The sequence below is a fragment of the Molothrus aeneus genome, chromosome 3 (assembly GCF_037042795.1).
Source record: "Molothrus aeneus isolate 106 chromosome 3, BPBGC_Maene_1.0, whole genome shotgun sequence".
NCBI classification, from domain to species: domain Eukaryota; kingdom Metazoa; phylum Chordata; class Aves; order Passeriformes; family Icteridae; genus Molothrus; species Molothrus aeneus.
The window spans coordinates 77,411,437-77,438,022 of NC_089648.1; the positions used below are offsets into that span (position 1 = coordinate 77,411,437).

Here is a 26,586-nt window from a genome sequence, read left to right on the forward strand (position 1 = left end):
CTAACCTAGGTCTTCTGTCACTACTTATACAAGTAATTTTAATCTGAAGGTCAAATCTATGTAATAACATACCTGCCTTTCGTGGTTCCTCATCCTCCACAGTTTCCCTGATTCTGACTTCATCCTTTCCACACATCATATTTTTTAATTGCCTTTTAATTTTGTGTGTAATTTAAAGATGTGAATGATTTTAGTTTTTAAGGTAAGGCAGTATTCCCTGAGAAATAAGGTGAGACTTTCAGAGACTTTTTCACAACAGTCACTGAACATTTGATAGTAATGCTTTTTGCTGGACTGGGCTATTTTCAGACCTAGTGATAACCAAGTGGAATCTCTAAAACTTCAGCACTCTAGGTCTGAAGTACATTTTAAAGAGACTGAATTTACTTTCACTATCGTGCCAGTAGAAAACCTACTGACTGCCACTTACACCAGACTAGCATTTTATTGTTAAGGACAGTTTCTTTGTATTGTGTTAGTTTTCTTCAGGAGCATTTTGTTTTTCTTTCTTATTTCAATGTGCATTGATTTAGGACAAAGTCAGCAGTGGCTTTGCAAACATGTACAGAGATAAGGAATTTATAATATAAAAAATTTGGAAACAGTCTAAAATGCTTCTCACTGTTGAGCTATTTTCAAATCAGAACATGATGCTCCCTGTTGCAGATTTGGTACTTTGCATTTTGACTCAGTTATACTTCTTAATGCCAGGAAACATGGAGATAGATAGATAGATAGATAGATAGATAGATAGATAGATAGATAGATAGATAGATAGATAGATAGATGGATGCCTATACTATTAAAATAATCAGGAAATATTTTTTTACTTTCTCAAAAATTATGATGAGGGGTTTCTGAAATTCAGTAAATTTCAGGGTACTCTAATAGAAAAATGTATATTTTATGCATATTAAAAGTAATCTTAAAAAGTATTCTCAGGTTCAATGAAACTTCAAGAAAGGGCTTTACTCCTCTCCCTAGCTGTCTGAAAAGTAATTGCAATTTTTTTCCTTTCCTTTTTTTTACCGTTGCAGCTATTTTGTGCCTTTCAAGATGACAAATATTTGTACATGGTAATGGAATACATGCCAGGCGGAGATCTCGTAAACCTTATGAGCAATTACGATGTGCCTGAGAAATGGGCCAAGTTCTACACAGCTGAAGTTGTTCTTGCTCTTGATGCAATTCACTCCATGGGCTTGATACACAGAGATGTGAAGCCTGACAATATGCTTTTAGATAAGTATGGGCATCTGAAGCTGGCAGATTTTGGCACTTGCATGAAAATGGATGAAGTAAGTATGCAACTGAATAATTTACCATCTATTAAACTGTAATTCTAACTTACATCTACATCTGAGGTTATTTTCTTATGAAGTGTAATACCCAAAATAATATTCATCTAATGATCTGCTTGGTTAGAAAACTGATTCTTGTTTCCTATTTTTAAATATAAGAGTACTTTAAATAGTGTAACCTTTTCTTTTATAAACTCTTCTCTCACACGGAAGAAGGATGTAAACTTACTCTTTGCTATTTTTGAAAGCATGTGCCTTTGTGAATTTCTAAGGTACTTCTTTTTTTTTGCCAAATGTTTGAAAAACTCTAAGATAACTCATAGTTTCAACATTAATAATCTTGGAACAGTTCATAAGCTGACATTTTTTTGTAAATGAAATTATTTTATAGGCAAGATACATTCCATGTATGTTTTTCCTGTATCTAATTGTTCTCATAGCATCCTCTAGTGGTCATTCAAATGAGGTCACGGTACAGCAGCAGTTGATATGTGATATATTGATCAAAATCTGTTAGTTATTTGTCAGGATGCCAAGATGTCAATTAAAATGATTTAATTGTCCAGATTTAGCCATATACAGCCAAATACATTTTTCTAATGAGTTTGTATAAAAATATTTTTAACAGGGTACTTTATATTATTAAAAAACTTGAAAGTAAAATGACCTTTTGTAGTTTATACTCTTAGAATCTTGCCTGACAGACAGTGTTGTGCTGTAATTTATAGAATATACTCTTCCTATGAAAAACTGTAAGATTATAACATATACAAAAAAACTGTATATGAATGTGTGTTATGATTTGCCTGATCTTTGAAAGTTTTCTGTCGTGGTGTTGGCAAGGGTAATCCTTTTAAGCTTACTTGCTTTTATGTTTTGGGGTTTTTTTCTGTATTTTTTAGGCAGTGCTTGATATAATTTCTGCTATCTACTTAATTTGCATTTGCATCATTAAGTTAATGTCTCTTCAGCAGTATCCAGAAGTACTGTGTCTGTTCAGGGTGGGTTTTTTTCACATGACAATATATTATTTTCATCATTATCTAACTGCAGCTGTTTATTGAAGTTCAGCCTATTCAGTTTTGGTGATGTTGTAGTTGTTAGTCTAAAGGCAGAGATAATATGTACCTCCATTTTTTTGATGTACTTTCCTGTATTTTAGAGAACAGCATTTACTTTAATTGGAAAAATCAAAAGTAGTACTTGGTCTCTTAATTCAGATTGTAATGTCTTAAAAGAATCTGTTGTTCATTGGACATGACAACAAAAAAGCATCAAAAAACCTCACAATATAAATCTACCAAAAAAGGTGATCCTCTGTGCTATTTTAGGGGCCCCAGAAATGGTGGACCTATACCTTTTATGATGGTACTGTAAATGTGACAAATTCATCTGTGTTTCTCATAAAGTTACAGTGAGCTCCAGTTTAGACCAGGCATCATCAATGGACCACTGATCTCCTAGGGAAGTTAATTTTTTAAAGGATTGCATTTTAAGTTCTTTGTGTTTCTCACAATCAGTGGAATGGCAAAAATTTTTTGTACAGGAAGCTTTAGAAGTTTGAGAAGCTTTCTACGGAAGCTTTTAGAAGTTGAGAGGTTCTGGATTGTCTCCAAATCTCATGCTACTTCTTGCAAAACATGAACACATCCCAGCTGTGTAAATATAATATTGGTCTTGGCAGAGTTATTTGTAAAAAATATATGCTTACCCAATACTTATTTATTTTTTTTATTTCTTTTAGCAGTTGTGGGCATTAGCATCTTCCTTATGCTGTTGAAAACCCAGGATAATTTTGCTGCAATTTGTTGAGGGATTTTTCTGACCTTTGCTATGGAATTGTGTTCAGTGTTTGCTTAAGTCAGCCAGGCCAGGCCAGAACAGACACTTGCAGCAGAGTTTCTCCTTATCATTTTGTGAAAAGAGTTGCTAAGTGTTTTAGTGATCTTTCCCAGCATAAAAGGGAAAGATCTGTTTTTGTAACTCAGTTGTGATAATTGGGGGTTTGTGGCGTTGTTTTTCATTGTTTGTCTTGGTTTTTTAAAATTAGTTCTCTAATTTAAAATCTGCATCAAAGTGGGTATTTCTGTTGTTGAATAAAGAATGGTGTTAGACTCAAAAATTTAGTAGGAATCATGGTTCCCTTTTTTGGTATTTAGGTATATTAAGTAGACCAGGGCAGGGTTCACCAGTGTGTCAAATCCTCAAGTGCTGTGTAAGAAACTAAATAGCAGCTGGCTTTGGTAGATATTGCAGGGCCAGGAGCTCCCTGTGTTGCCATGCACAGCACTGTCCTGTGCTAACTGAGCTTTCAGCAGAGCACAGATTCAGAGGATATCTGTTGAAAAAGATGTGACCAAAAGAAGGGATGTTTGCCACTTGGGACTATTGCCTCAGCCCAGGCAGTTCAGCTGAAAGAAGCAGTGTTCTCCTCTTTTTGGAACTCGGCTTCTTTCTCACTGAAGCTTGTCTAGTGAAGAGGACTCTGCTGGATCCTTCCTGCCTCCATGCATTGTCTGCTGTTTACACCTGATGTGTGTGGTCCTCATGTTTCCACACAAACACCCTCCAGCTCTTGTTTACTGGAAGAAACTTCCTGAGGGAGTGAAAGCCTGATTTTCAGCCTTGGTTCAAAGACAGCAAGTCCTTCAGGTTTGATGGAGATCCTCCTGAAGATGAAACCTGAATTGCTTTGTCTTAGCAATATAATAATGTGGAATGATGCTGGGAAAAACAACAGCCTCACCTCCAAGTTGTCAGGAGCTGCAAGAACATTGCTGTGTCTCCTGGACAGCCTATTTTTTAAGATTGTGGACTGTACATCTCTCACATATCTGCAGGAGATGAGTTCCAAGGTCCACCATGATATTTTGAGGTGATGAGAAAAGTTTCAGGTGAAACACTGGCCTGAGAATCCTGACAGGAAGCTTTGCATGACAACTGTTATAGTAAGTATGATACTCAGGCCTAGAGGCTTAGTGTTTGAAACCCAGGAGTAACACATTACCCAAAGAAAACAGCACCATTTAAGTCTCTTCAGAATGCAGGGACTGCCAAGCTGCTCTCTATTGGACAGAGAGCATGTCCCTGTTTACTCAACTTTGATGCCAGAGATCACTGTCTGATTGTGGTATTAAAGGTATCCACTACTTAAAAATACTTACAGAACAACACCCAAGTTCTTTGAAAGAAGAAGTGTGTAAATGAGCAGAACAGAAATCTGAGAATTTCATATTCAGGTGATAATGGGCCAACCTCCTGAGGGACTTGGTAGAATCCCCATTTTTGTAATGTAGTCACACAGGGTGCAAGATAATCTTTTCCCATGACTGGTTGAGTCAGTTGATCTTTCTGACCCTTCTAAGCCAGGCTGTTCTGTGATCTGTAAATGCATTTCTAAGTTAGTTCCTGAGGCAGAAGGTAGAGAGTTTTATGGGGAATAAGAACCAGCTTCATGTGCTTCAGAGAGCTATGGCCCATTGAGCCTGGTGTTAACATGCAGAGGCTTCTCTTACTGTAGAAGTATTTTTTTGTTCTACTGTTCAATTCTTTGGCATCTTGCCTGAAAACTTAAAGCGTTACTACATGGAGTTCTTCAGCATCTGTAACATTTTTGAAAATACTTCGTTTTTTGCTGCATAGCAGCCATCAGACTTGTGTAGGTCTGGCTAGGTTTTGGCACAGCCTTGACTTGGTTTGTTTAAGACCTCAGAAAATAGCAGCATGTGTAACATATTAAAAAGTATTCTTGCTTTGGTGTATTAGTTATAGAGGGATGAGAAATAGGATGTTATTAAGTGCTTTGGTGTCACAGTGGAAAGGCTGTGACTGAAGCTGCTGACTTCAGAGAACTCTTTCAGAACTGTTTTGACTTGTGACTTTGTTTTTAAAGAATCTCCTTACCCAGGGAGGGATTCAGGTGGTTTCAACCAGACTTGACTGAGCAAAAATTCAGACTTTCCCCTGTTGTAATTTTGTGTTTTGATAAGAAAGAGATAGACACACACCAGTGTTGGAGCCCCATTACGTTGCCACAGTCCTACTGGATGAGTAGAACCACATAACCCTACAGCAATTCCTCCTGTGCTCAAAGCAAAGAGAGGCTTAAGCTTCAGAGAAGTCATGCAGGTTAGTGCACAGAGTGCTGTGACAAGCAGGATGTTCAAATAGTGGTTCCTTGCCATGTGTTAGATCCATTTTCAAATCCTCTCAGCTTTAGATTCCTGTAGTCTTTGAGCTTTAGTTTATTTTGCAGTGTTAAAATGTGTTTGCCTGAATTTTTCTTTGTCTAATGAATGCAGTAGGTCTTCTGGAAAGAGCTAACTTCATTTTCTTATCCCAGTATGAATAAGCTATGTGCTATCTCATCCAATATAGAGTGCAAAAGTTTACGTGCTCTTCATTCTGGAACTGAGAAGTTAAAATTTCTTTAGGTTTCAGTTTTAGCATGGAGTCATAGAAAATAGGCATTTGCCAGGAGGACATTTGAAGTATTCCATAGGTCTTTACAGTATATAGTAAAGTATTCCATATATACCTATGGAATACTTCAATGGACCCTTTAGTTTTTGCCTACTGGTTCATGACTTTCTGGATATTGCTTTAGTACAGAAATAAAAGCTTTTCACAGTTCATATTGTATATGAGGAAGAATATTGTAATGTGGTGTCTAAATTTTGTGTATCAGTACAATTCCAAAATCAAATGGTTCTCTTATTTTATTTAAATATGTATTTTGAACTTAGCTGTTGCTACTAATATTTGGTATTAATATTCAAAATTAATATATATTGCCATTCATGCTGATGGCAAAATGAACAAAAAACCTTTGTAAAATGGTTTAGATAAAACTTCAGATTAGGAAACAGTATAAAAGATGAGTGTATTTTTGGTGCTTCTCTAACTTCATCCAGGATTTAATTTCATTCATCCATCTGGTCTCAGGAATTAATTCAGTGAATTTCATTAAAGGAAACAAGACTTATAACTGATTCAGAATGATGGCAGAGCTGATTGATGCTTCTGCATCACTCAGTCCCTACATTTTTGGTTTCTCAGTGTGAAGCAGAGTATGAGGAATCATTTCATTGATACAGTTGTGGTAATATGTTAATAAAAAAATAAAGCTTTGCTATTCTTTAAAAATAGCTTCTCCTTTTATTCTTCTTACTATATATAAACAAAAACAAAGCACATACAAAAATTTACCTATAATTTGATTTATTGGCTGAATTAGACAAAATTGTTATGTATCTGCTTTGTAGGGCCTAGAATTCATAACTTGTCAAAATTATTCTAAAATTTGTCCCTGAATTCAAAGAGAAAAGGAGCAGTCTGATACACTGTGTACCTTCATATTAAAACCAATGGTAAAAAGAATAAAATTGGTGAATTTTGAGAAGATGAAGTCAAGAGAAATCACTACAGAGTAGGCAGGGGTAAGCACGTTACCAAGAAATGTCGTTTCAATCCATTTTGCTTCTTGAATTATAGTTAGTCTTTAAAACACACTCCTCAAACCAAGTATTTTAGGCCATATTTTGGATGGTTTTCTGTGCTGCTAACAGAGGAATTGGTTAGAGAGGTGCTCAGAAGGCCCTTGAGCTGAGCTGTGTGTGTTGTTGCTGTTGCCCAGACAGGAATGGTGCGCTGCGACACAGCCGTGGGGACTCCCGACTACATCTCGCCCGAAGTCCTGAAGTCACAGGGGGGTGATGGCTACTATGGACGGGAATGTGACTGGTGGTCTGTAGGGGTTTTCCTTTTTGAGATGTTAGTTGGTAAGTAATGATTACTTCAGCTAATGAGACTATCACTGAGTCTTCCCTGTGCCTTTAGCTGCATTTTGGTGCATGGAGGCTGCTCGTACCTCACTGACAGCTTCTGACTTCTTGCTGATGCTGTGGCTCATTGCTGTTCTCTTTGCTCTCTGTCACTCTGGTGCTGTGACAGCTGTTTGCGTGCTTGTTCAGTGATTAGTTCCCTGACTCGGTTCAGCTTATAACTAATTCTTAGAATGGTTTTAACTGGCGTCAGCTACCTCACCACATTTGTGCCCACCTCAGGCAGGATGAGTTTGCAGGGGCACAGGAGACGAGAGGAATGGCAAGGGCAGGCCTGTTCTTTTCTTTTCTCCTCCTTTTCCATAGCACATCAGTGTCTTATGTTAGGTCAAAGTGTGGAAGTATGGCTTAATTCTTTCTTTTGTGCTTGAGTCAGGTTTTTCTAATAAAATACACTGGACTGCTATGGCAACGAACATAGAATATAATCTGTTCAGGAGATGAGTCATCTGCATCTTAAATTATAGTGAGGATCACTATGATAGTCTGGTAGCAAAATGCTGATTTTGGAAGGATGGAATTGAGCATACAATTATTAAAAGTCAGCATTTTCTAGGAATATTGCAGATTTGATGTTTCTGGTATACTAAGACAGGAAATACGCTTTAACATATGATGCTATTACTATTTCCAACTCTTTCAGAATTACAGCATGTTGACTTTAAGAATGTGTGGTTTATACTCTGTCATGAACAATTTTAGCAGTAAATAAAATTATTCAGTTCTTAAAATATTGGGCATAGCTGTCCAGAATGTTTTCTCAGCATTTCAGAGCCTCTTTTTTTCCTGCCTTGTATCTAGGAGGAAAATATTATTTAATTTCTCCATATTCCCCACTTACTGGTAGAAAGTATCTATTTTTATTTGTGCATATGTACCAGATTCTGGCTATGGTCTTCTAAAACTTTGCACTTTAAAGAAAGCACAGAAACTGTTTTGTTATTCTGGTTTTGATAACGCCTCAGAACTAATGAAAATGGTAATTTTATTATCAAAATGAAAATTTTATTGTGTGCTTAACTAAACCATAAAATGTTGGTCACAGGATGAATCCTAATGTTAGTTTAGTGACTTAAGATAGTTTTGAGGTGTTTCCAAAATCAAAGGTGTTTCCAAGACAGAAGAGGAAGGTTGGGAAAGAGGGAGGCAGCAGCAAATAGCAGTGATTCCCACCTGCATTGCACTGGTATGGCAACCTAATAAATTTACTAAAAGTCCAGAAGTTACGTTCAAGCTGGTGTGTACTACTTCCTTATTTTTCTATAAAATGACAGAAAGAGGCAGAAGTTAAGATTGTTCTTTCAAAAGCAGACTGGTTTTTGTCCAGTGGTTTGTTTGTACATTTTTTCATGTTCGTGGCTTTTGAGATGCTCAGTTGGAAGGCTGCAACCTGAGGCGCCGACTGATTCCTGCCTGCCTGCAGCACACCAGAACTGAGGAAAGAGCCTAGCTCACAGGACTGCTTGTTCACCTTCTCTATTAAACCTATGGATTAGCTGGGAGAAAGGATTCCTGTGAAAGTTGCAGCTTCTTGATTACAGACCCAAACCATTTGTATGTTAAGAATGTTGCCAGTTAATCTGACTGTCAGTTGTCTCTATCACAGCCTATTCTTTTCACTTGCTCCTGTTTTACCTTTCTTAAGTCTAGTTCCTTTGCAAATATCTTTAACTACAGCCTAGGCTGGAAACCTCTGGGTGAGACAAGTCTATTAATTATTTTAAAAGCCACCTGCCATCTTAATATGGGCACTCAAGCTGATGTAATTTGTCAGTCAGCAAGATTTATTATTATGGGTTTAACAGTGTGGTAACACACTGGGAAGGCTCCTGCTCAGAGCTGACATGCCTTAGGGAGGATAGACCTGTGTGCCTCTGAAATGGTCTTCAGAGAGCTTTGGTGGATTCCTTCCAACAAATGTGCATGAGCAAGTCTTTAATGAGTTTTGGTCCATTTTACCCTTGGAATGTTTAAAGATTGATTCATATGGGTGTCGGCCATTATGTAAATTAAAAAATATATTGAGAGCTTCAAGGCAGAACAAAAGATGTAATTCACTGGGCAAAATTTAGGTAGGGATAGGCAGGATGGAAAATGGTGTAGTTTCTAACACAGACATTTTAGGAATATTTTTAGTAGTATACATTATTTGTACACTGCATGTCCAATTTTTTTCTTTTTCTTAATAGAAGACTACTAGGTAAACTGGTGTAGACTTTTCATTATTTCTTCTGTCTTATTCAACTCACATAACTTAAACATGATATAAAATCACAGCCAGTTTACTATTTTATTTTCAGGTGATACTCCTTTTTATGCAGACTCACTAGTAGGAACATATAGTAAAATTATGGATCACAAGAACTCATTGCATTTCCCTGATGATGTGGAAATCTCTAAGCATGCAAAGAACCTTATCTGTGCCTTTTTAACTGATAGGTAAGTGCACATACTGTTCTGGCACTGTTTTTTATTTTGGATGGTACTCTGTAAAAATGAATTCCTTCTCATACTTCTGATCTCTGTACAAATCTCTTCTGCCAAACCTCCTGTTCACTAGTTTTTCTTTTCTTGAGGTATTTTTTCCAGGTATTGTATTTTATTTCTTTGAGCAATTCTGACAGCTCTTGTTAACAACACAGTTGGTGCCAGACAAATCCTTCCAATTGCAGTAACAAACTTGTAAGGCTGAAAGTAATTCGTAACCTCCAAGGCAGGGACAAAATTGTTTTGCTCAATGTCTATGTGGGTGTTACTTAAAAAAAGTACTTTTCTGAAAGTAAGCATGTATTTACTGATTTTTTTTTTCATTTGCTTTGTTGCATTAATTGGTAAATATAGCTGACAAACCTGCAAGGTTATTGTTTTGGCTACAAAAAAAAAAAATCCTAGAAGTTTCCCTTGATGGAACTAAGCCACTTATTGAAATTAAGCTGTGTAAGCTTGTTCTTGACGTGAACACTTACATTTTGTTTACTTTCAGAAAGCAGAGATAATCTTCAATTTAACTGATTTAAAAGAACAGCAATTTAGGTCCACAGTCTGGATCGATGATGCCTTCTTATGCTTTCCTGTGATCACCTGAACTTGGCTGGAGCTGGGCATCCGGCCACTACAGAAGGAGGAATTAGGAAAACAAAGTGCCTTATAATGGGTTTTGCATTCAGAGAGATTGTTTGCTCTACTGAGCAAGCCTGTGGTTGGTCAGGAAGGGTGTGCTTTATTTAACAGCATTTTTCACCTTTAGTAACTGAAGGGTAGAGAGAAAATATGATTAGAATTTAATAGTGTAAATGTAGTGAGGTGGACTTCTACTACGTGTGTCCCTCTTCCTGTTTATATTTAACACAGGGCTCGAGCAATTTATTTGAAACAGATGCTGCGTGATCACTGCTGAAGCACTTAAAGGAGGACTAAACATTGACCCTGTGATTTATGGCTTCTTTTCCATGCATTGTTTTTATGTCCTGTTCTTGTACGTAGTTTCAAGAGAGACTCCTCTGTTCAAACTAAAAGTTTCTTGTTGCAAGTAAGATTTACTTCACGGCAAATATCAGCAAGAGACGTGTCAGGGTTAGTTGTGGGGCAGAGGATGGAATTCTTAGAATATTTATTTGAGTCCAGCTTTGAATAACTGTTCTGTGCAGCAAGTCAGACCTTCCTTCACTTGCGTCTTACGGTCTGTCATGTGGTTTGGCAGACACGAAAGTTCTGCAGTTTTATTTCCCCCAAGGGTGTTGAGATTTTGTTTGTGTCTTTAGTTTTTTCTTAGTTTTTGCCTCAGTGCTCGCTTTCTTGCTTTACTCCCCACGTGGCAGACTCCAGATTCTGGACATTTTAGCAGTCACAGGGAGAGCGCATGCTAAGAATCAGTAAATTTTATATAAGAAACTACAGATTAGTGGTTGGTGGTTTTTAAATTTTGGTTTTGTTTGACCATTAGTGTGGTTAACACAGACAATCTTTACTGAAAGTTTCATTGCTGCTTATGAACAAGTGAGAATTAAAAAAAAAAAAAAAACCAACAAAAGCAGCTATTTTTCCTAATGTGACTCTGGATTAATTGCTGTTTAGGGATGTGCGACTTGGGAGAAATGGGGTTGAAGAAATAAAGCATCACCCTTTCTTCAGAAGTGATCAGTGGAACTGGGACAACATTCGAGAGAGTAAGTAAATCAGGTTAAAAGCTCTATTTTATTCAGTATTTACAATAGTAGAAATGAAAAAAAAAAACCTTCCGGTTGCATTAACAAAGTAATTTCTATCTATCAAGAATCTTGCTCAAACATTTATATTTATCACTTGTATTATAAAACCTTATATGAGGAAGAGTTAATAAATATACATTTTTCCTACTGGAATTATCTCACCTTTGTCATGTTTTTAATGTAGAAGTTTCAATTTTAAACAATGGAATTGAAGGGTTCAGAATTTTTAACTAAAAGGAATGCATGTTAGGTTCTGTTTCTCAGGTTTTTTGTTCTTTTGAGGGTTTTTTTTGTTTTCTTTCATTTTTCTTTTAATCTTCTGGTAGTTAAGACAGTAGTTTGACAGTGGTCTTGTCAGTTTTACTGCTTTTCATGTAAAGTATTGAGAACCTGATAGCTTTAGGTAAAAAAGCAAAGAATGTCAGTTCTCAAAAGCTTGTCATAACTTCTAAAGTTATATATTTACTAAGAAGTTTAAAAATTATTATTGTATTTAGAGTTATATTCTCAAGTGTGATTACCTGAGCAAATATGTCTTGCATACTAGATGGTCTATGCATTAGGCAACAAATGCAAAAATAGATTGCTCTAGAAAAAATTGTTCCTAGTAATATTTCCAGATCTGTTGTCTGGTTAATACATATTTAACTCCAAGTTATTTAAGGACAACTTATAATACAGTCTTTTAACACTAGAGAGATAGCTGTATATAGCAAGTGACTGAGTCTTGAAGTGAAATGCATCTTTTTTCCCCTTTTTATAGCTGCTGCTCCTGTTGTTCCTGAGCTTAGCAGTGATATAGATAGCAGTAATTTTGATGACATTGAGGATGACAAGGGAGATGTGGAGACCTTTCCAATCCCCAAAGCCTTCGTGGGAAACCAGCTGCCTTTCATAGGATTTACCTATTACAGAGACAATTTGTATGTGATACTTTAATATGCATTTTTAAAATACCTGCACATTTCTTCTTATATTCTTTCTTTTTTTCACTCTAAATACATAATTTATTTCTTGCATTATATTAATTTATGTCCAGTTATGAAGATACAAAATGCAAAGTTTGAGTAAAATAATTTGTTACTCTTTCAATTATTTAAATAACTCTGATTAAACAGTGTATTTTTATATGCACAAAATTATACAATATCTTAAAAAATCAATTAGGGTTAAAATTCAGATAGATTGGTACTTTTTTTCTAAAATTGCTTTTTATTAGTTATTTTAGAAGAAAGCTTACACAGCATAATAACTTTCTAGAATTCATCTTGAATAATCAAGAAATAATTGTATTAATTGAAAAATTTCAAAATTTCAAGCTGCTGTAGTTTTGGAAACATTCTGTTAAGGAAAATTCAAATCAGAAAGATGCACCAACATCAAAATGAAACAAGCTTTATTCTGAGAGCGGTGTAGGACAAATTAAGATTTGAGAGAATTTATTAAAATGGCAAGGTTGCCAGAGTTGTTGAAAACTTGAGTAAGAGCTGGAGGGATTTGTTTTTGTTTTTGACAGGTTGCTAAGTGACTCCTCTCAGTCTTGCAGAGAAAACGAATCTGTGCAATCTAGTAAAAATGAGGTTAGTGCCTTTTTTCCTTAGTATTAATAGGATGATTAACTAATTTTGTTAAGTCTGTTAAGAAAAAACAAAGTCTAAAATAAGTGTTGAAACAGTTTAGTGGAGAGCTCTTTGTCTTTTAATGATCCTCAATAAAAATGATATTTTCTATTTACAGGACAGCAAAGAGGTAAGTACAGTATCTGAATTATGAAAGGAATAAAAAAATTCCTTCATAATTTTATGTGGATGTGAAGTATCTTTAATGTTTATTCACCAAATTGTTAGCAGTAAACCAGTTGTATTTTGAAACAGTTGTAATCAAGTGTTAAGGTACTGTAGTATCAAGATAAATGAATACAGATTTTTCTCAAATTCTTTTGGCATCCAGAATTTGTTTGGAAAGCCGATGTATGAGGCTCTGTTTCCTACAGATAGCATTACTCTTGTGAAGGTCCCACACTTGCATTAACGATTCATGACTGATTTATTCAGAGTTTGAAAAAGTAAATTGTCACCTGCAGGGATAAAGGAATGTTTAAATCATACTCCAGTTGGAGCATATGGAGTTGTTTATCCAGCTTTTGAAGACTGACAAATGAATTTAAATTTGCATGACAGGAAAAGCAATGGTATTTTCATATACTTACTTCATTATGTTACTTAAACATTTGTATTATTCAAATGTAGATAGTATGTCGTTAACATTTCTTAAAACTTACAATTCCTTTTCAAAGTTTAAAAAATACATAAAGGAAATGCATTATGTATTGATCAGATAAATTTAAATGCACAAGTTTATGAGACTCCACTTCCTTCCTGTCATTGATGAATAGATGAATAGTTTTAGACTTCACCTTTTAAATAGAAATGGTACTGCTGTTTAAAATACATATGGTCACATTCATGATGTTTTCTTTATGTTGTGTTTGTAAATGCAGATGGTAAAACTTTGCATTTCACTTCTGACAACTTATGTTATTTGTATTTTCTCAAGCAACAAATCTCCGGTTTTGATGTCCTTTTCAATGTTCCTGTTGTGGAAATCTTCTAATTGTAACAATTATAAAGTGTTTTGGAAAACCATGTTTTTACATTTTTTGTTTGGGGGGTAGAGGAAGAGGAGGAAGGGAGGAAAAGAAATGCGTTTGAAAGCCTGAAGTCATGAGATTAATCCAAAATTTATTATTTATAATTTATTTCATTAATATTTGGGTAATGGACTATCAATTATTTCTCAAAAATATTTTAGTAAGCAAACCAAAGCATTTCCAAAGTGTTCATTAGCTTTCAAGGTATGAGACTAAGAAATTCTTCTTTATGTGAGGTCATTGAACATGTTTAGCCATATTATTTAATATTGTCTAATTTGGTCATGTACACCCCTTTTTTATTTTTTCATTTCGTTTAGAAAATGCTATCCAAAAACAACTGCTCCAGTGGAAAGTCTCTGGCTACAGAGCACAACAAAGGGCGGGTAACAATGTTTTTTGCCCATATAAATTTAATGACGCACAATCTGTGGCACATAATTCTGTGATGGTTCAATTCAATTCAGTATGCAGCAAATTTTGTTGCTATAAATCCATATATTCAAAATTATCAGAATTAATGCCTTGTAAAGATGTAACCTTCTAGTGATGGTTTTAAAATAATATACTGGAAGATTGAATTAATTTTCCTCACTTTCCCTTATTTTTTATTTGATTGAATTGCATTTGTTTTCTGTGAAAGTGGTTTTATACATGGGTCATGCTTTTTTGACATTTTACACAGTTTCAGAATAAACTAAGCAAGCTAGAAGAACAGCTCAGTAATGAATTACAAGCCAAAGATGAACTAGAACAGAAGTACAGGTGAGAATGTTTCAACATGTTTGGTATGTTTATAAAGATATTTCATTAGACCTTTTGTTTTTGAATGCTTAAAAGCATTTTAATCCACTTTGGGGATTCCCAACCCTTCAAGCAGACCTCACTGTAAATTGCTGGCTTAATTCTTGCTACTCCTCTGACTACTGGAGTGGTTTTTTGGGGGTTTGTTGAGTTTTTTTTGGCTTTAGTTCCCTATAAGAATCTCACTGTTTAGTGATTTCACCAGTCCTTGAGGTTTCATGTTTTTTGCTTAAAATAGAATATCTTGCATAAAAATAATGAGACAAAAGCACCTTACATAAAATTAGTGTAACACATCCAAACATTCTAATTTCTGTATTATCAGCAGGGTTTAAAATTATTTTTCAAATTTCTTCAGGTCTACAAGTGTTCGTTTAGAGAAGATAGCGAAAGAGCTTGATGAAGAGGTAAGGCCATAGATTTCTTACTGGAATTAGAACTTAATCATTTGTGTGTGGATTTTTCCCTTCAATAACAGCAAATTGCTTTTGAGTAGCTGTGTATTTTATAGCAAATAACACCAGCTGATTTCTTGGTGTTCACAAGCATGAAATTGTTGTCACTGCTAAAATATTTTCATTATGATTTCTGTACTGTAACTGCATATTTCTTTCTAGAACTAGATTTTTACCATATTTTTAAGTTGGCAGACAGCATGACACAAATATCCCATACAGATTTTAAAAACTGAAGGTGTGAGAGTAATGTTTCCAGAGGAAGAAAACCATGCTTTGGATTATTTGGTGCTAGTAAAAGGACCCTATTTCTTACCCAGCTTTGCACTTTACTGCTTCTACAAATTTAGATTTGGCTTTGTACAACTAAAAGTATGGCTCATGCAAGTGCATGTCAAGACCTTACCTTTACATGTATGTTTCTCTGCTCCCAGAGTGACTGCTTAGGCAGGTCTACCAGGTTTGTCAAATTCAGATGATCAAACAGTATTTAAATTGCAGAGCTCCTGGCCATAGACATCCCAGGCTGGATTTGACCACGTGTTCTGATACGTAGGATTTGCAGCAGGCAGATGGACTGGCTTCCTCCATTACAGACTAAACTGAGTGCATGAGCTGGGTTTTTATCGTAAAAGAATACCACTCCTGTGTGTGTAATTAGTGGTGTGTTTTTTTAAATATATCCAGATAACTTCAAGGAAGAATGTAGAGTCTGCAGTCAGGCAGTTAGAGAGAGAGAAGGCTCTTCTTCAGCATAAGAACACAGAATACCAGAGGAAAGCAGAACATGAAGCAGATAAGAAACGCAATTTGGAAAATGAGGGTATGTTGAACCATGCTTGAAGGTTCCATTTTGATGTGGGTTTTTAATACTTAAAATAAATAAATTATAGTTACAATTGAAGTGTTTTCATGACAGTGATTAACAATGTTGAATTGTTTTTGTTGCAGTTAACAGTTTGAAAGACCAACTTGAAGATTTAAAAAAGAGGAATCAGAACTCTCAAATATCCAATGAAAAAATCAATCAACTACAAAGACAGGTATGTCAGCTTTATACATATATTTTAAAATAACCACTGCTTGAAGTACAGATTTTGGTAACAGTGGAGGAATTTGAAAAGTGTGATTGGGTTTTAAAAGCTGTTCTTTCTTGTTAGGTTTTGGTGTTCAAAAGTAATCTTAAAATATACTCCTTACTTCTTTAATCCATAAAACCTAGTATTCTGTAGTAGAAATAGTGGGCTTTATATTTTAATTGTTTCTGAAGTATGTTTTTATCAATCTTAGTTGGATGAAGCCAATTCTTTGCTGCGCTCAGAGTCTGATACTGCAGCCAGGTTAAGGAAGAACCAGACAGAAAGCACAAAGCAAATCCAGCAGCTGGAAATTAATAATAGAGAACTACAAGATAAGAACTGCCTGCTAGAGAATGCAAAACTCAAACTGGAGAAGGAGTATCTCAATCTTCAGTCAGCTCTAGAATCAGAAAGGAGAGATCGAAGTCATGGATCAGAGATTATCAGTGATTTACAAGGTATTTCTACAAATCTTCTGAAGTTAAGATTGCTTCTTGTTTCTGGTGTGGGTGATGTTATTTGAGTTTCAGACTGTAACTAGGTAAGTGTGCTGTTTTATAAAATGTTACATAATGTGAATAGCATTTAAGAAAAAATATGTAAGTGACATCTATAAAACATTATTGAAAACTTTTAGAATCACCCCAAAAGGAGACATTCTTAATAGTCAGAATCAGAAGCTGTTACATTTTTTTAAATGTTATCTCTAAATAGATAAAATACAGTCTTGTTTTCACACACTGACCACAGCCTCATTAATATTTTGGTAATTTTAAGGTCGAATATCTAGCCTTGAAGAAGAAGTGAAAAATGGAAAGAGTGCATTAGCCAAACTGGAAATGGAGAAAAGACAATTGCAGGAAAAGCTCACAGATTTAGAAAAGGTAACAGCACTGCTAAATTAACATTGGGGTTACATTCTTACAGAATTTTTGAAATTGTACTTTTATTATTTGAGTCATTGCAACTAAACCTATACAAAACAATAAGCCTTGTTTTCTTGTTTTCAGCTTTTTTTTTTTTTTTCAATTTGAGAAGTGGGGAAAAAAAGACAATTTCCCATATAATCATGATACATTTTACTTCTAAAGTACTTAAGAACTTATTATGTACTGTGGTGTGTACCTTAACAGTACAGTAGCTACATTTCATTTCATGTGTGGGGTTTTTTTAAACTCTCGTTATTGCCAAAAATAAAAGAGCCTCTGCTAACAGGATTTTTAAACAAATTTGTTACTGAAGCAAAAGGCTTGAAAAATTTCTTCAATAAACTTAATCTTTGAGCTGCTGTTACTACAGAATGTTGGTTGTTAAGGCAGAATTCTGTAATTGTTTGCAACTGGGGATGTCATTGTACATTTTTAGAGCACTTTGGCATTCAGAAAAAAACATTTATGGAAATGAGTTCTCAGCTCCTTAGCATGAGCTCCTCTCTTCTATTCCAAGCATCCTTCCAAGCAGCATGTTACTGTTGCTCAAAACTCTGCCACTAACCTGGTGTATTTAATGTTTTATTTCAATGTTATTTTTTCTTTAACAGGAAAAGAGCAACATGGAAATAGATATGACATATAAATTTAAAGTTATGCAGCAGAACCTTGAACAAGAAGAAGCTGAACATAAAGCCACAAAAGCACGATTAGCAGACAAAAATAAGATCTATGAGTCTATAGAGGAAGCAAAATCTGAAGCCATGAAAGGTATGTATTTGACATCACAGTTGGACTTAGGTGTGAATTGTACAAAGTAGATAATAGAATCTTTCACTGTGCATATTCTGGTGCATCTCATGACAACTGAAATATCCTGAAGGAAGGGATAATTGCCAAAAAAATCCAGAAGATAGCTCTTACTTTTGAATTAAATGGCTTGTGTTTATTGCAGCTAATTAAAAAGCTACCTACAGATCCTGTCCTTCCAATCGCAGAGCATTCACAAAAAATTTGATCATGCAGATCTTCCAAAAGAAGCAAGAATGATTCAGTAATAATGGCTGAGTCACTTGGCCTATCAGGTTCCCAAAGAGCTTCAGCTCTTAGATTTTAGATTATCACAGTCAGAGCACAGTAGATTTAAATATTTTATTTTTAAAATTCCACCCGTTTTGTTCATCTCAGAGGTGTTGCAAATAAACTGGAAGTTATCTACAAGCTCAAAAGTAGGAAATAGCTCTGTCAGAAATGCTTGAAAAAGCATCCTCTGGGCATGTATTTACTGTGAAAATTTTAATTAATCACTTCTAAGTAGTCTTTCTCTTCAGTTTTAAAAGGAAAAACATGTAGCTTATTGTTAGTACAGGGTAGACATCCTCTTCCCTTTGGCCTCCAAAATCTGCTGTTTACCCTTCACTGATGTCACTTTTACTTGACAGAAATGGAAAAGAAACTTTTGGAAGAGAGAGCTTTAAAGCAGAAAGTAGAAAATCGGCTGTTGGAAGCTGAGAAGCAGCGCTCCATGTTGGACTGTGATCTCAAACAGTCACAGCAGAAGATAAATGAGCTCCTTCGGCAAAAGGATATACTGAGTGAAGATGTAAGGAACACTGGCAGAAGGAGTCTTGAGCCAAACCTTGGTTTCAATGTCCTATTATTTTCCCTGTTATAGCTGTATTTAGGAATATTTGTGAATGAAAATGGCAACAAAGTTTTCCTTCTCTGCCTTTGAAACTTTGAAAAGTCTACTTCATGGAATGTGGTGTCATTTTCTGATATATTTCAGCATTATTCATGTTAAAAGGTTTGTCCTCTATAGTGGTAAATGCTGTGAGATTGACATGGAAAAACTAGGTAATTTAATGTATGCTAATGCTTTTATTCAGGAAGCAGCTTTGATTTACCAAGAGATGTAAAGGAAGTCAATTAGAGACCGTTTAAATGTTGTTTTCCTGTGTAGATCTGTAAAATTCACAGGTTTCTGCTCCTTTTTCAGGTAAAAAACTTGACATTAAAAATAGAGCAAGAAACACAGAAGCGCTGTCTCACTCAAAATGACCTCAAGATGCAAACACAGCAGGTCAACACCTTGAGAATGTCAGAGAAGCAGTTAAAACAGGAGAATAACCACCTTCAGGAAATCAAATTAAGTCTGGAAAAACAAAACAATGAACTCCGCAAGTATGCAAGTTGCTCTATATGTTTTAGTCATGTTACTGATTTGAAATATTTTTGGAACAAAAGCTGGGAGCAAAATTTATTTTAAAAAATTGCTGCAAAGAATATGCTATGCTACAGTGCAAAACCTCATTGTTCTTTAAAATGATTTACAGTGACTCTAAATGTGACTTGCCCTAGTGATTCAGTGATGTATAGGTTTGTATTAAAAGATGTTTGTTATCCCGAAAATCTTAGAAAACACAGCTTAAATATGAGTCTGAAAACTTCAGAGAAGCACTTATTTAACTGAAGGTCTAGGTACTTTTTTTTAATGATGTAGGACTTCGGTGAAGAGGAAAGTTACTGGAATTATTAGTCTAGGAGAGCTTGTCAGAGTTGGAAATGAATACTGCTACAGAGCTATGAAGCATAACCATTCGAAATATCTAGTACTACAGATAACACATCTGTTGGACCTTCAATCAGGAGTTCTTCAAGGTTTTACAAGTAGTATTTGCACCTGATAGGAAGTAAGGAAAGAATTTTTTTTTTTACATAAAAAACTTCCTTGTGAATGAAAAGACCAGATTACCACATGTATCAGATGAATCTCAATCCTAGCTCCTTTATGACTTTGCATGTTTTGTCTCCCTGTGCTTTGCCTTTCTGTCAGCAAGATGCAGTTAGTCATGTAGAAGGTGGCCATAATGTGGAACACTGGCAGAAGTCCTTTCTGCTACATTTCTGTTGTTATGGAACTGACTTGTTTAAATAACAGATGAATTCAAGAAAATATGCATGTCAAGGAGTACAGACGTTCACACACCATGCTCTAGCAAACAAGAGACCTAAAACAACCAGTCAGATCAGTGACATTATACATGGAAATAAGCTTCTGTTGGTGGCTGTTTACTTCATCAGTGTCTCTTACCAGTTAAACTTTGTGACATTGCTGTAGTTAGTGTGTTAGCATTAAACTGACTTGTTATTAGTGCAGTATTCTCAGCTGTACAAGTGAAAAAGAGAGCTGGTACCCAGAGGAAGCTTCAGGTTTAATAGCTGATGATACTTAGATCAAAAAATTGCTGGAGATCTCAAGAGTGTGATTGCTATCTTTTCTGTTTACTGCTTTGGAATATCTTCATATCTCTAAAGCATGTTCTTCCTTTCTAGGGAACGTCAAGATGCAGATGGACAAATGAAAGAGCTTCAAGACCAGCTCGAAGCTGAGCAATATTTCTCAGTATGTTTTATGCTGCTTTTTTTTAATATTAATCTGTTTGCTGAGTATGTTAGCTTTTCTTCTTCCCCACAGCTATCAGACATTTCACATCTCTAACCCAAAGCTACTTGTTTTTCTTGTGCCTGTCTCCAGTGTTGTCTGCTGCCTTGATCTTGATCACTGAGCAGCACAAAACAGCTTATGTTGAGAAATGTCGCAGCTTTCTAGGGGAGTTCAGAGGGAGGAGTGAAGCAACTCATTTTTCCACAATGTGAATAATCTTGTGCATGTTTTAAGCCTTTTCCACGCTGTGTGGTAGAGAAGAGTTGTATTCTCATGTGATGTGACAATACATGTGCATCTACCACTCAGAAGGAAATTTTGCATTACGACCAAACTTGGTAGTGATCTGTTGGGAGTTTTTCATTTATTGTGGCAAGGTGCACCAGAATAAATAGGTAGCATACTTAAAACATCATCACTGGCATGTGGAGGTCAATTTTTATTAACAGTGCACAGCCAGTCACTGCATGAGATGCCAAAAGGCTTGTTTCAATATTAATGGAAAATTAAGATTTCCTTGTGGATTTAGGTCAGTGAGGAGGAGGCCTACCTAAAGTTTTATAGATTAAAATGTTACACATGTTAAAGGAAAGAAAGGGAGAATGGAGGTCAGTTGACTGCTGTAGATGGGCCAGAGAGACAATCTGTCTTGAAATCCCCACAGTAAGTACACTTAGTGTCTGTTACTTGACCTGTAGTCAGTCATTTGAATGGACAGAGCAATATAATGTTTCTTTCATTTTCTTCAGAGTTCTAAATTTATATTGAGTCTGTGAAATTTTTGAATTTCAAATTATTTTCTAATTGGTTTTCCCTTATTCCTCTATTTCTTTTTGGTCTTTAACTGTCATATTGGTTTTATGGATTCGGATGATTAGCATCTAAACTGCACATGCCTAATTACATGAGATAAAGATTTAAAATAGTAGAGAAAAATAAATTAATTATTTTCTCTGCTTCTGATACTTCTGATTTTGTACAAAATAGTGATTTTCACATTTAGAGTATCTTTAGAAGTATGTATACAAACAAAGAAAATGTAAATCATACACCTACCCATTCATAAATATATAAATTAAAAAAGGAAAAACAACAAAGTAAAATAACCAAAGCACATTTGTGAATGATGATGATATTTAGATAAGTTTCAAGAAGGCATTGCACAATTATACTCTAATTAGTGTGATTAAGGAACTGCATACCATGTCAACTTGTATAAATTTTGTGGACCTTCAAGAGTATAGAAATCACATCATTTTCTTTCCAACTTTAAATTCTAGACTCTTTATAAGACACAAGTGCGAGAACTTAAAGAAGAATGTGAGGAAAAGACCAAAATTTGTAAAGAAATGCAGCAGAAGATACAAGAGTTACAGGATGAGAGGTAGGTTTTGCTAGTTGGACTGCTAATACATAAAGGATCAGGATGGCTTTTTGTTGTTTTCTTTCCTTCCTAACCTACCCATTTTAAAGTTAAAAGTATATATCAATAATTTGCAGAGATTCCTTGGCTGCTCAGCTAGAGATTACTTTGACAAAAGCAGATTCAGAACAACTTGCCCGTTCCATTGCTGAAGAGCAGTACTCTGATTTGGAAAAAGAGAAGATTATGAAAGAGCTGGAGATTAAAGAGATGATGGCGAGGCATAAACAGGAACTTACTGAGAAAGATGCCACCATAGCCTCAGTGAGTTACATGATCTGTAATTTTGGTAGACATTGTATGTGAGCTTTATTTGCAGTTTGAGTTATCCATTACTCTTTAGCAGATTTAGAGATATACAAGTATATCTAATCTTTGGAAAATATTTATTTCTTATGATTGAAATTCATAAGAATTTAAGAACTCTTACTGTGTTTCTTCCATGCATTTCTCTGACCATTCTTTCTTTTGTGCCCCTACCCCTCTTACAGCAAGTCCTCTTATCCTTATCCTGGTCTCACTCTGCAGCATTTTTTTCTGTCTTGTAATGCTGCTTTGTTTGCCAAATGAGATTTGTTACATGTTCACATGTCCTTTTTTTTTTTTTTTTTAGTTGGAGGAAGCAAATAGGACACTAACTAGTGATGTGGCTAACCTTGCTAATGAGAAAGAAGAACTAAACAATAAACTGAAGGAAGCACAAGAACGTACGTAATCTCTGAACCAAATGGGATTTAAATTGAAACTAGGTTTGTTCTTTAATAGTACTATATGCATTTGTCATGAGTTTTCATAGATTTTAATTATCTTGCTACAGAAATTACAAAGCTAAAAGAAGAAGAAGCAAATGTAGGAAATATTAAAGCACAATTTGAGAAACAGTTGTTGAATGAAAGAACATTAAAAACCCAGGTAAGCAAATATATTCAAATGCATGTAGACACAATGTTCATGAATCAAATAATTTTTAGTAGATTACTTTCCTTTATAAACTGTTGATATATACCAGTATTGCTTAATTTGTTTTTGCTCTGAAAGAAAATATATTGGGGTTTTTTCCCCTTCTTCTGAGTAGACTTTCAATGTAGTGAAACTGAATCCTTATGATTCATAATAGAGGAACTTCTAATCCAGATGTATTCCACCAGCAGAAGCCTTCATTTCCTTCAAATTATTTGATATGTTACTGGTTTCAATCTTGATTTATATATCTCTACAAATTCTGTAAAGGAGGACATTTCTGATTTTAATCTAAATTGTTTTTTAGAACAAGTGGCATTTTAATACAGAGACATATTTTGAGTCTATGTAGTGAAAATGGAAGGGATTATTTAAATGAGTGAAAGTGCTCACACAGCTAATGCTTGCTTCAAGTAAAAAGGGCATCATTACCTTCTTTTATATTTTGTGTAATACATTGAATTAAAGCAAGCTTGTAATACTGGATTGCAGAGATCTTAATTTATAGTTAGTAGTGCTTGGTTATAGATGGAGAGAAGACTTTATTTCTTCACAACTTAACTCTATGTATTTATTAGTGTGGTTTTTGTCACTTTTTTCTTTCCCATGGGAAGGCTGTGAATAAATTGGCTGAAATCATGAATCGGAAGGGTCCAGTCAAACGTGGAGCTGACACTGATGTACGGCGGAAGGAAAAAGAAAATAGGAAGCTGCATATGGAACTGAAGTCTGAACGAGAAAAGTTAACTCAGATGATGATCAAATATCAGAAGGAAATAAATGAAATGCAGGCAGTAAGATCCTTTTATAAATATAAACATTGGAGTATTTTCTGTAAAATCTTACTATTGATACAGACTTTAAGGTATCATATCCAGTCTCTATTTTTGAGTTTCCCCAACCAGAAGAAATACATGGAATGTATATTGAGATTGGCTACAAATTCTGCATAATTTTCTCTGAGTAACCAAATATTGTGATAATAGGAAATCTTGCAATTTATCCCTGTAGCAAATAGCAGAAGAGAGTCAGATACGGATCGAACTGCAGATGACTCTGGACAGCAAAGACAGTGACATTGAACAGCTTCGCTCCCAGCTGCAGTCACTGCACATTGGGCTGGACAACAGTAGCATAGGCAGTGGACCTGGAGAGGCTGAGGCAGATGATGGATTCCCTGGTATGTTAATTTTGTTAATATTTCTGCATTAACTAGGTTCATACCAGTGTTTTTCCATAGATACTGGTGTATTAAATTGATGGTCTGATGATTCTGTGATTCTCATCTTCATCTATTTCTACTATCTTACCAATCCTTTGACAGTGATCACTTGCTCACCTGCTAACTAAATCTGTCTGTAGTAATACTTCACCTTATATTTATTTAAAGAAATTTTTTTAAAATTCTGTTGTGCTCCATTAGAACTAAGTTTTTTTCACTTTATCTTGGTGGTTACTTTGCAATTATTGTGTGTATGTGATAAAATGTAAAACTAATACTCTCTTAGAGATTCTATTTTGACTTCTTTTCTACTTTTCCTCCTTTATGCTTTATGTTTAGTCCATATCACTCAATCCCACACTATGGAATCCATGTCCTTTACCTATCAGCACTCTTCTACCTCTGTCAGTATTGCCACTAAGCCTTCCAGTTCTCGCATGCTTCTTGATTCCGATTCTGACTCAGAGGAAGAACCTTTGTCTTGTTCCCACAGCCCTACAGAAGCTGATAGCACAGGTGACACCCCTGAGAACCATTTGATTTTGTTCTTATTGTGTTATTTTTTGTTTCAGAACTAACACTATTAATACATAATGAAAGACCCATAAACCAAATCTGGCAGATAACACGCTGCAGCAGCAGTAAACATTGCCATCAAAGACATGAGAAAGTTTGCATGAACAAATAACTGGCTTGTTTTCTCTAAATGTTTGCAAATACTTGCTGACAGTTACAAACCCACCATTTTTATTGAGTCATTGAATAAATTAGCCTTATGGCTTGTTTCCAAGATAGTTCTACACAGTATCTGCAGCTCTCTGTATGACCCTAAGGTACTGAACACCAAAAGGTCAAATCTTTGTGTTTAAGTGAAGTGTGGAAATATCTAACGGCTCGCATCTAAACATATATGATTTTCTTGTAGAAATTAATTGTCCTGAATATTACATTGTTTTGCCTTCAAAGTATATTATGAGTGATAAGGCCCTGTTTTATTAATTCTGTATTCATTTTATGTGACTATACATACACCCTTTTAACAAAGCTTTTGTTTAGTGTTAATGTTAGAGGTGGGTTTTTTATTGCATTCAAATTTCTCTGTTTCACATGAGATTCCTTTAAAGTGTGAATACCTTTCCACTGAAGGTGGTAGGACCTCTTTTGGTATTTTGACATTACTTCATCAAACTAGAGTAAAAAATTTCTTCTATTTCCTCTATTTTCCTCATTCTCTGGTTTTTGCTTTGAAGCTTCTAATGAAAGAAAACGTACATATGTATTTTTTTCCTTGTTAGCTGCTGTTGTGGTATGCACATGGATTTGCTTTGTTCTAAAGTAAAAATCTTAGCTAAGATGAGATTTTTTGCTGACATAATTACAAAATATTTGAGGTAGGATAGTGTCCTAGTGTTTATAAGCATGTATTTTGAGAAGTTTGGAATATTCTGCCCTTTTTCTGATCTGTTAGTATTGAATGGACACCAGAATTGAAGAACTATAATGAGAAGCTCTCCATTTTGTCTAATTTAATCTGTATTACAAGTTACAGAGAAAAATAGGAAAATCATATTTGAGGAAATAGGAGAAATATAGATTTTTTTTGCTCTACTTCTGCTTCCTGGATATGGGGTAGACTATTTTTTTGATGCTTACTACACTTTCTATAAGGTGTAGTTGAAAGGAACAATATAAGGTGGCAGGTATGAGGCAAAACAAATGTTACAGAACTGTTTCATGTACTTTATATGTTTATTAAAATAGGTCCTCAACAGCATTGCTTGTAGGGCAATGGACACTGAAGACAGTGTGTATCTGTGTATCTTGCTTTAAGTCTCTCTAACACAAAAAGAATTCTATGAATATCTAGTAATTATTTGTTACACTGTGTTAAACATGGGCAGGAACATGCAAATGCCCTCTTGATAAGAAGAAAAATAGTTTTTGTAATTTTGGAGTATGTTTCTGCTAGTTCCATGGTTTTGTCTTTGTTAATGCTTAACACTTCCCTGTTTTTGACTTGGAGATTCCTCAGCAGTAGTAAAGGCTATCTGCTGGGGTAGGAAACTCATTAGAAAAATATTATTGCAATTAAGTAGTTCCCCTTAATAAAACATAGGGAGAAGAAACACTTGTGTTACGTGCAGCTACAAAAATAGGGTGGAAGAGTATGTGATCCTGTGTATTACCAAGCACTGGGAAAGTGTGATCCTGTTGAGCTTTTGGTGACTGCTGAAATGTGTGTGTCAAACAACAGCTGAGCTCTC

The 26,586-nt window shown here is 35.1% G+C and overlaps 1 protein-coding gene across 2 annotated transcripts in view; it reads left to right on the forward strand.

The window, feature by feature from the left end:
- Positions 1–26,586, forward strand: part of ROCK2 (Rho associated coiled-coil containing protein kinase 2) — a 96,118-nt gene that overhangs the window by 58,907 nt on the left and 10,625 nt on the right. For both annotated transcript variants that reach the window (XM_066547211.1, XM_066547210.1), the window contains exons 5-26: positions 1,038–1,298; positions 6,937–7,081; positions 9,445–9,583; positions 11,219–11,310; positions 12,116–12,275; positions 12,869–12,932; positions 14,688–14,767; positions 15,165–15,213; positions 15,949–16,084; positions 16,213–16,304; positions 16,552–16,798; positions 17,118–17,224; positions 17,881–18,040; positions 18,712–18,872; positions 19,269–19,453; positions 20,606–20,675; positions 21,998–22,101; positions 22,218–22,404; positions 22,754–22,847; positions 22,958–23,052; positions 23,715–23,894; positions 24,112–24,280. In XM_066547211.1, coding sequence (XP_066403308.1) covers positions 1,038–1,298; positions 6,937–7,081; positions 9,445–9,583; positions 11,219–11,310; positions 12,116–12,275; positions 12,869–12,932; positions 14,688–14,767; positions 15,165–15,213; positions 15,949–16,084; positions 16,213–16,304; positions 16,552–16,798; positions 17,118–17,224; positions 17,881–18,040; positions 18,712–18,872; positions 19,269–19,453; positions 20,606–20,675; positions 21,998–22,101; positions 22,218–22,404; positions 22,754–22,847; positions 22,958–23,052; positions 23,715–23,894; positions 24,112–24,280 — 2,977 coding nt within the window. The remainder of the gene's footprint in view (positions 1–1,037; positions 1,299–6,936; positions 7,082–9,444; positions 9,584–11,218; positions 11,311–12,115; positions 12,276–12,868; positions 12,933–14,687; positions 14,768–15,164; positions 15,214–15,948; positions 16,085–16,212; positions 16,305–16,551; positions 16,799–17,117; positions 17,225–17,880; positions 18,041–18,711; positions 18,873–19,268; positions 19,454–20,605; positions 20,676–21,997; positions 22,102–22,217; positions 22,405–22,753; positions 22,848–22,957; positions 23,053–23,714; positions 23,895–24,111; positions 24,281–26,586) is intronic.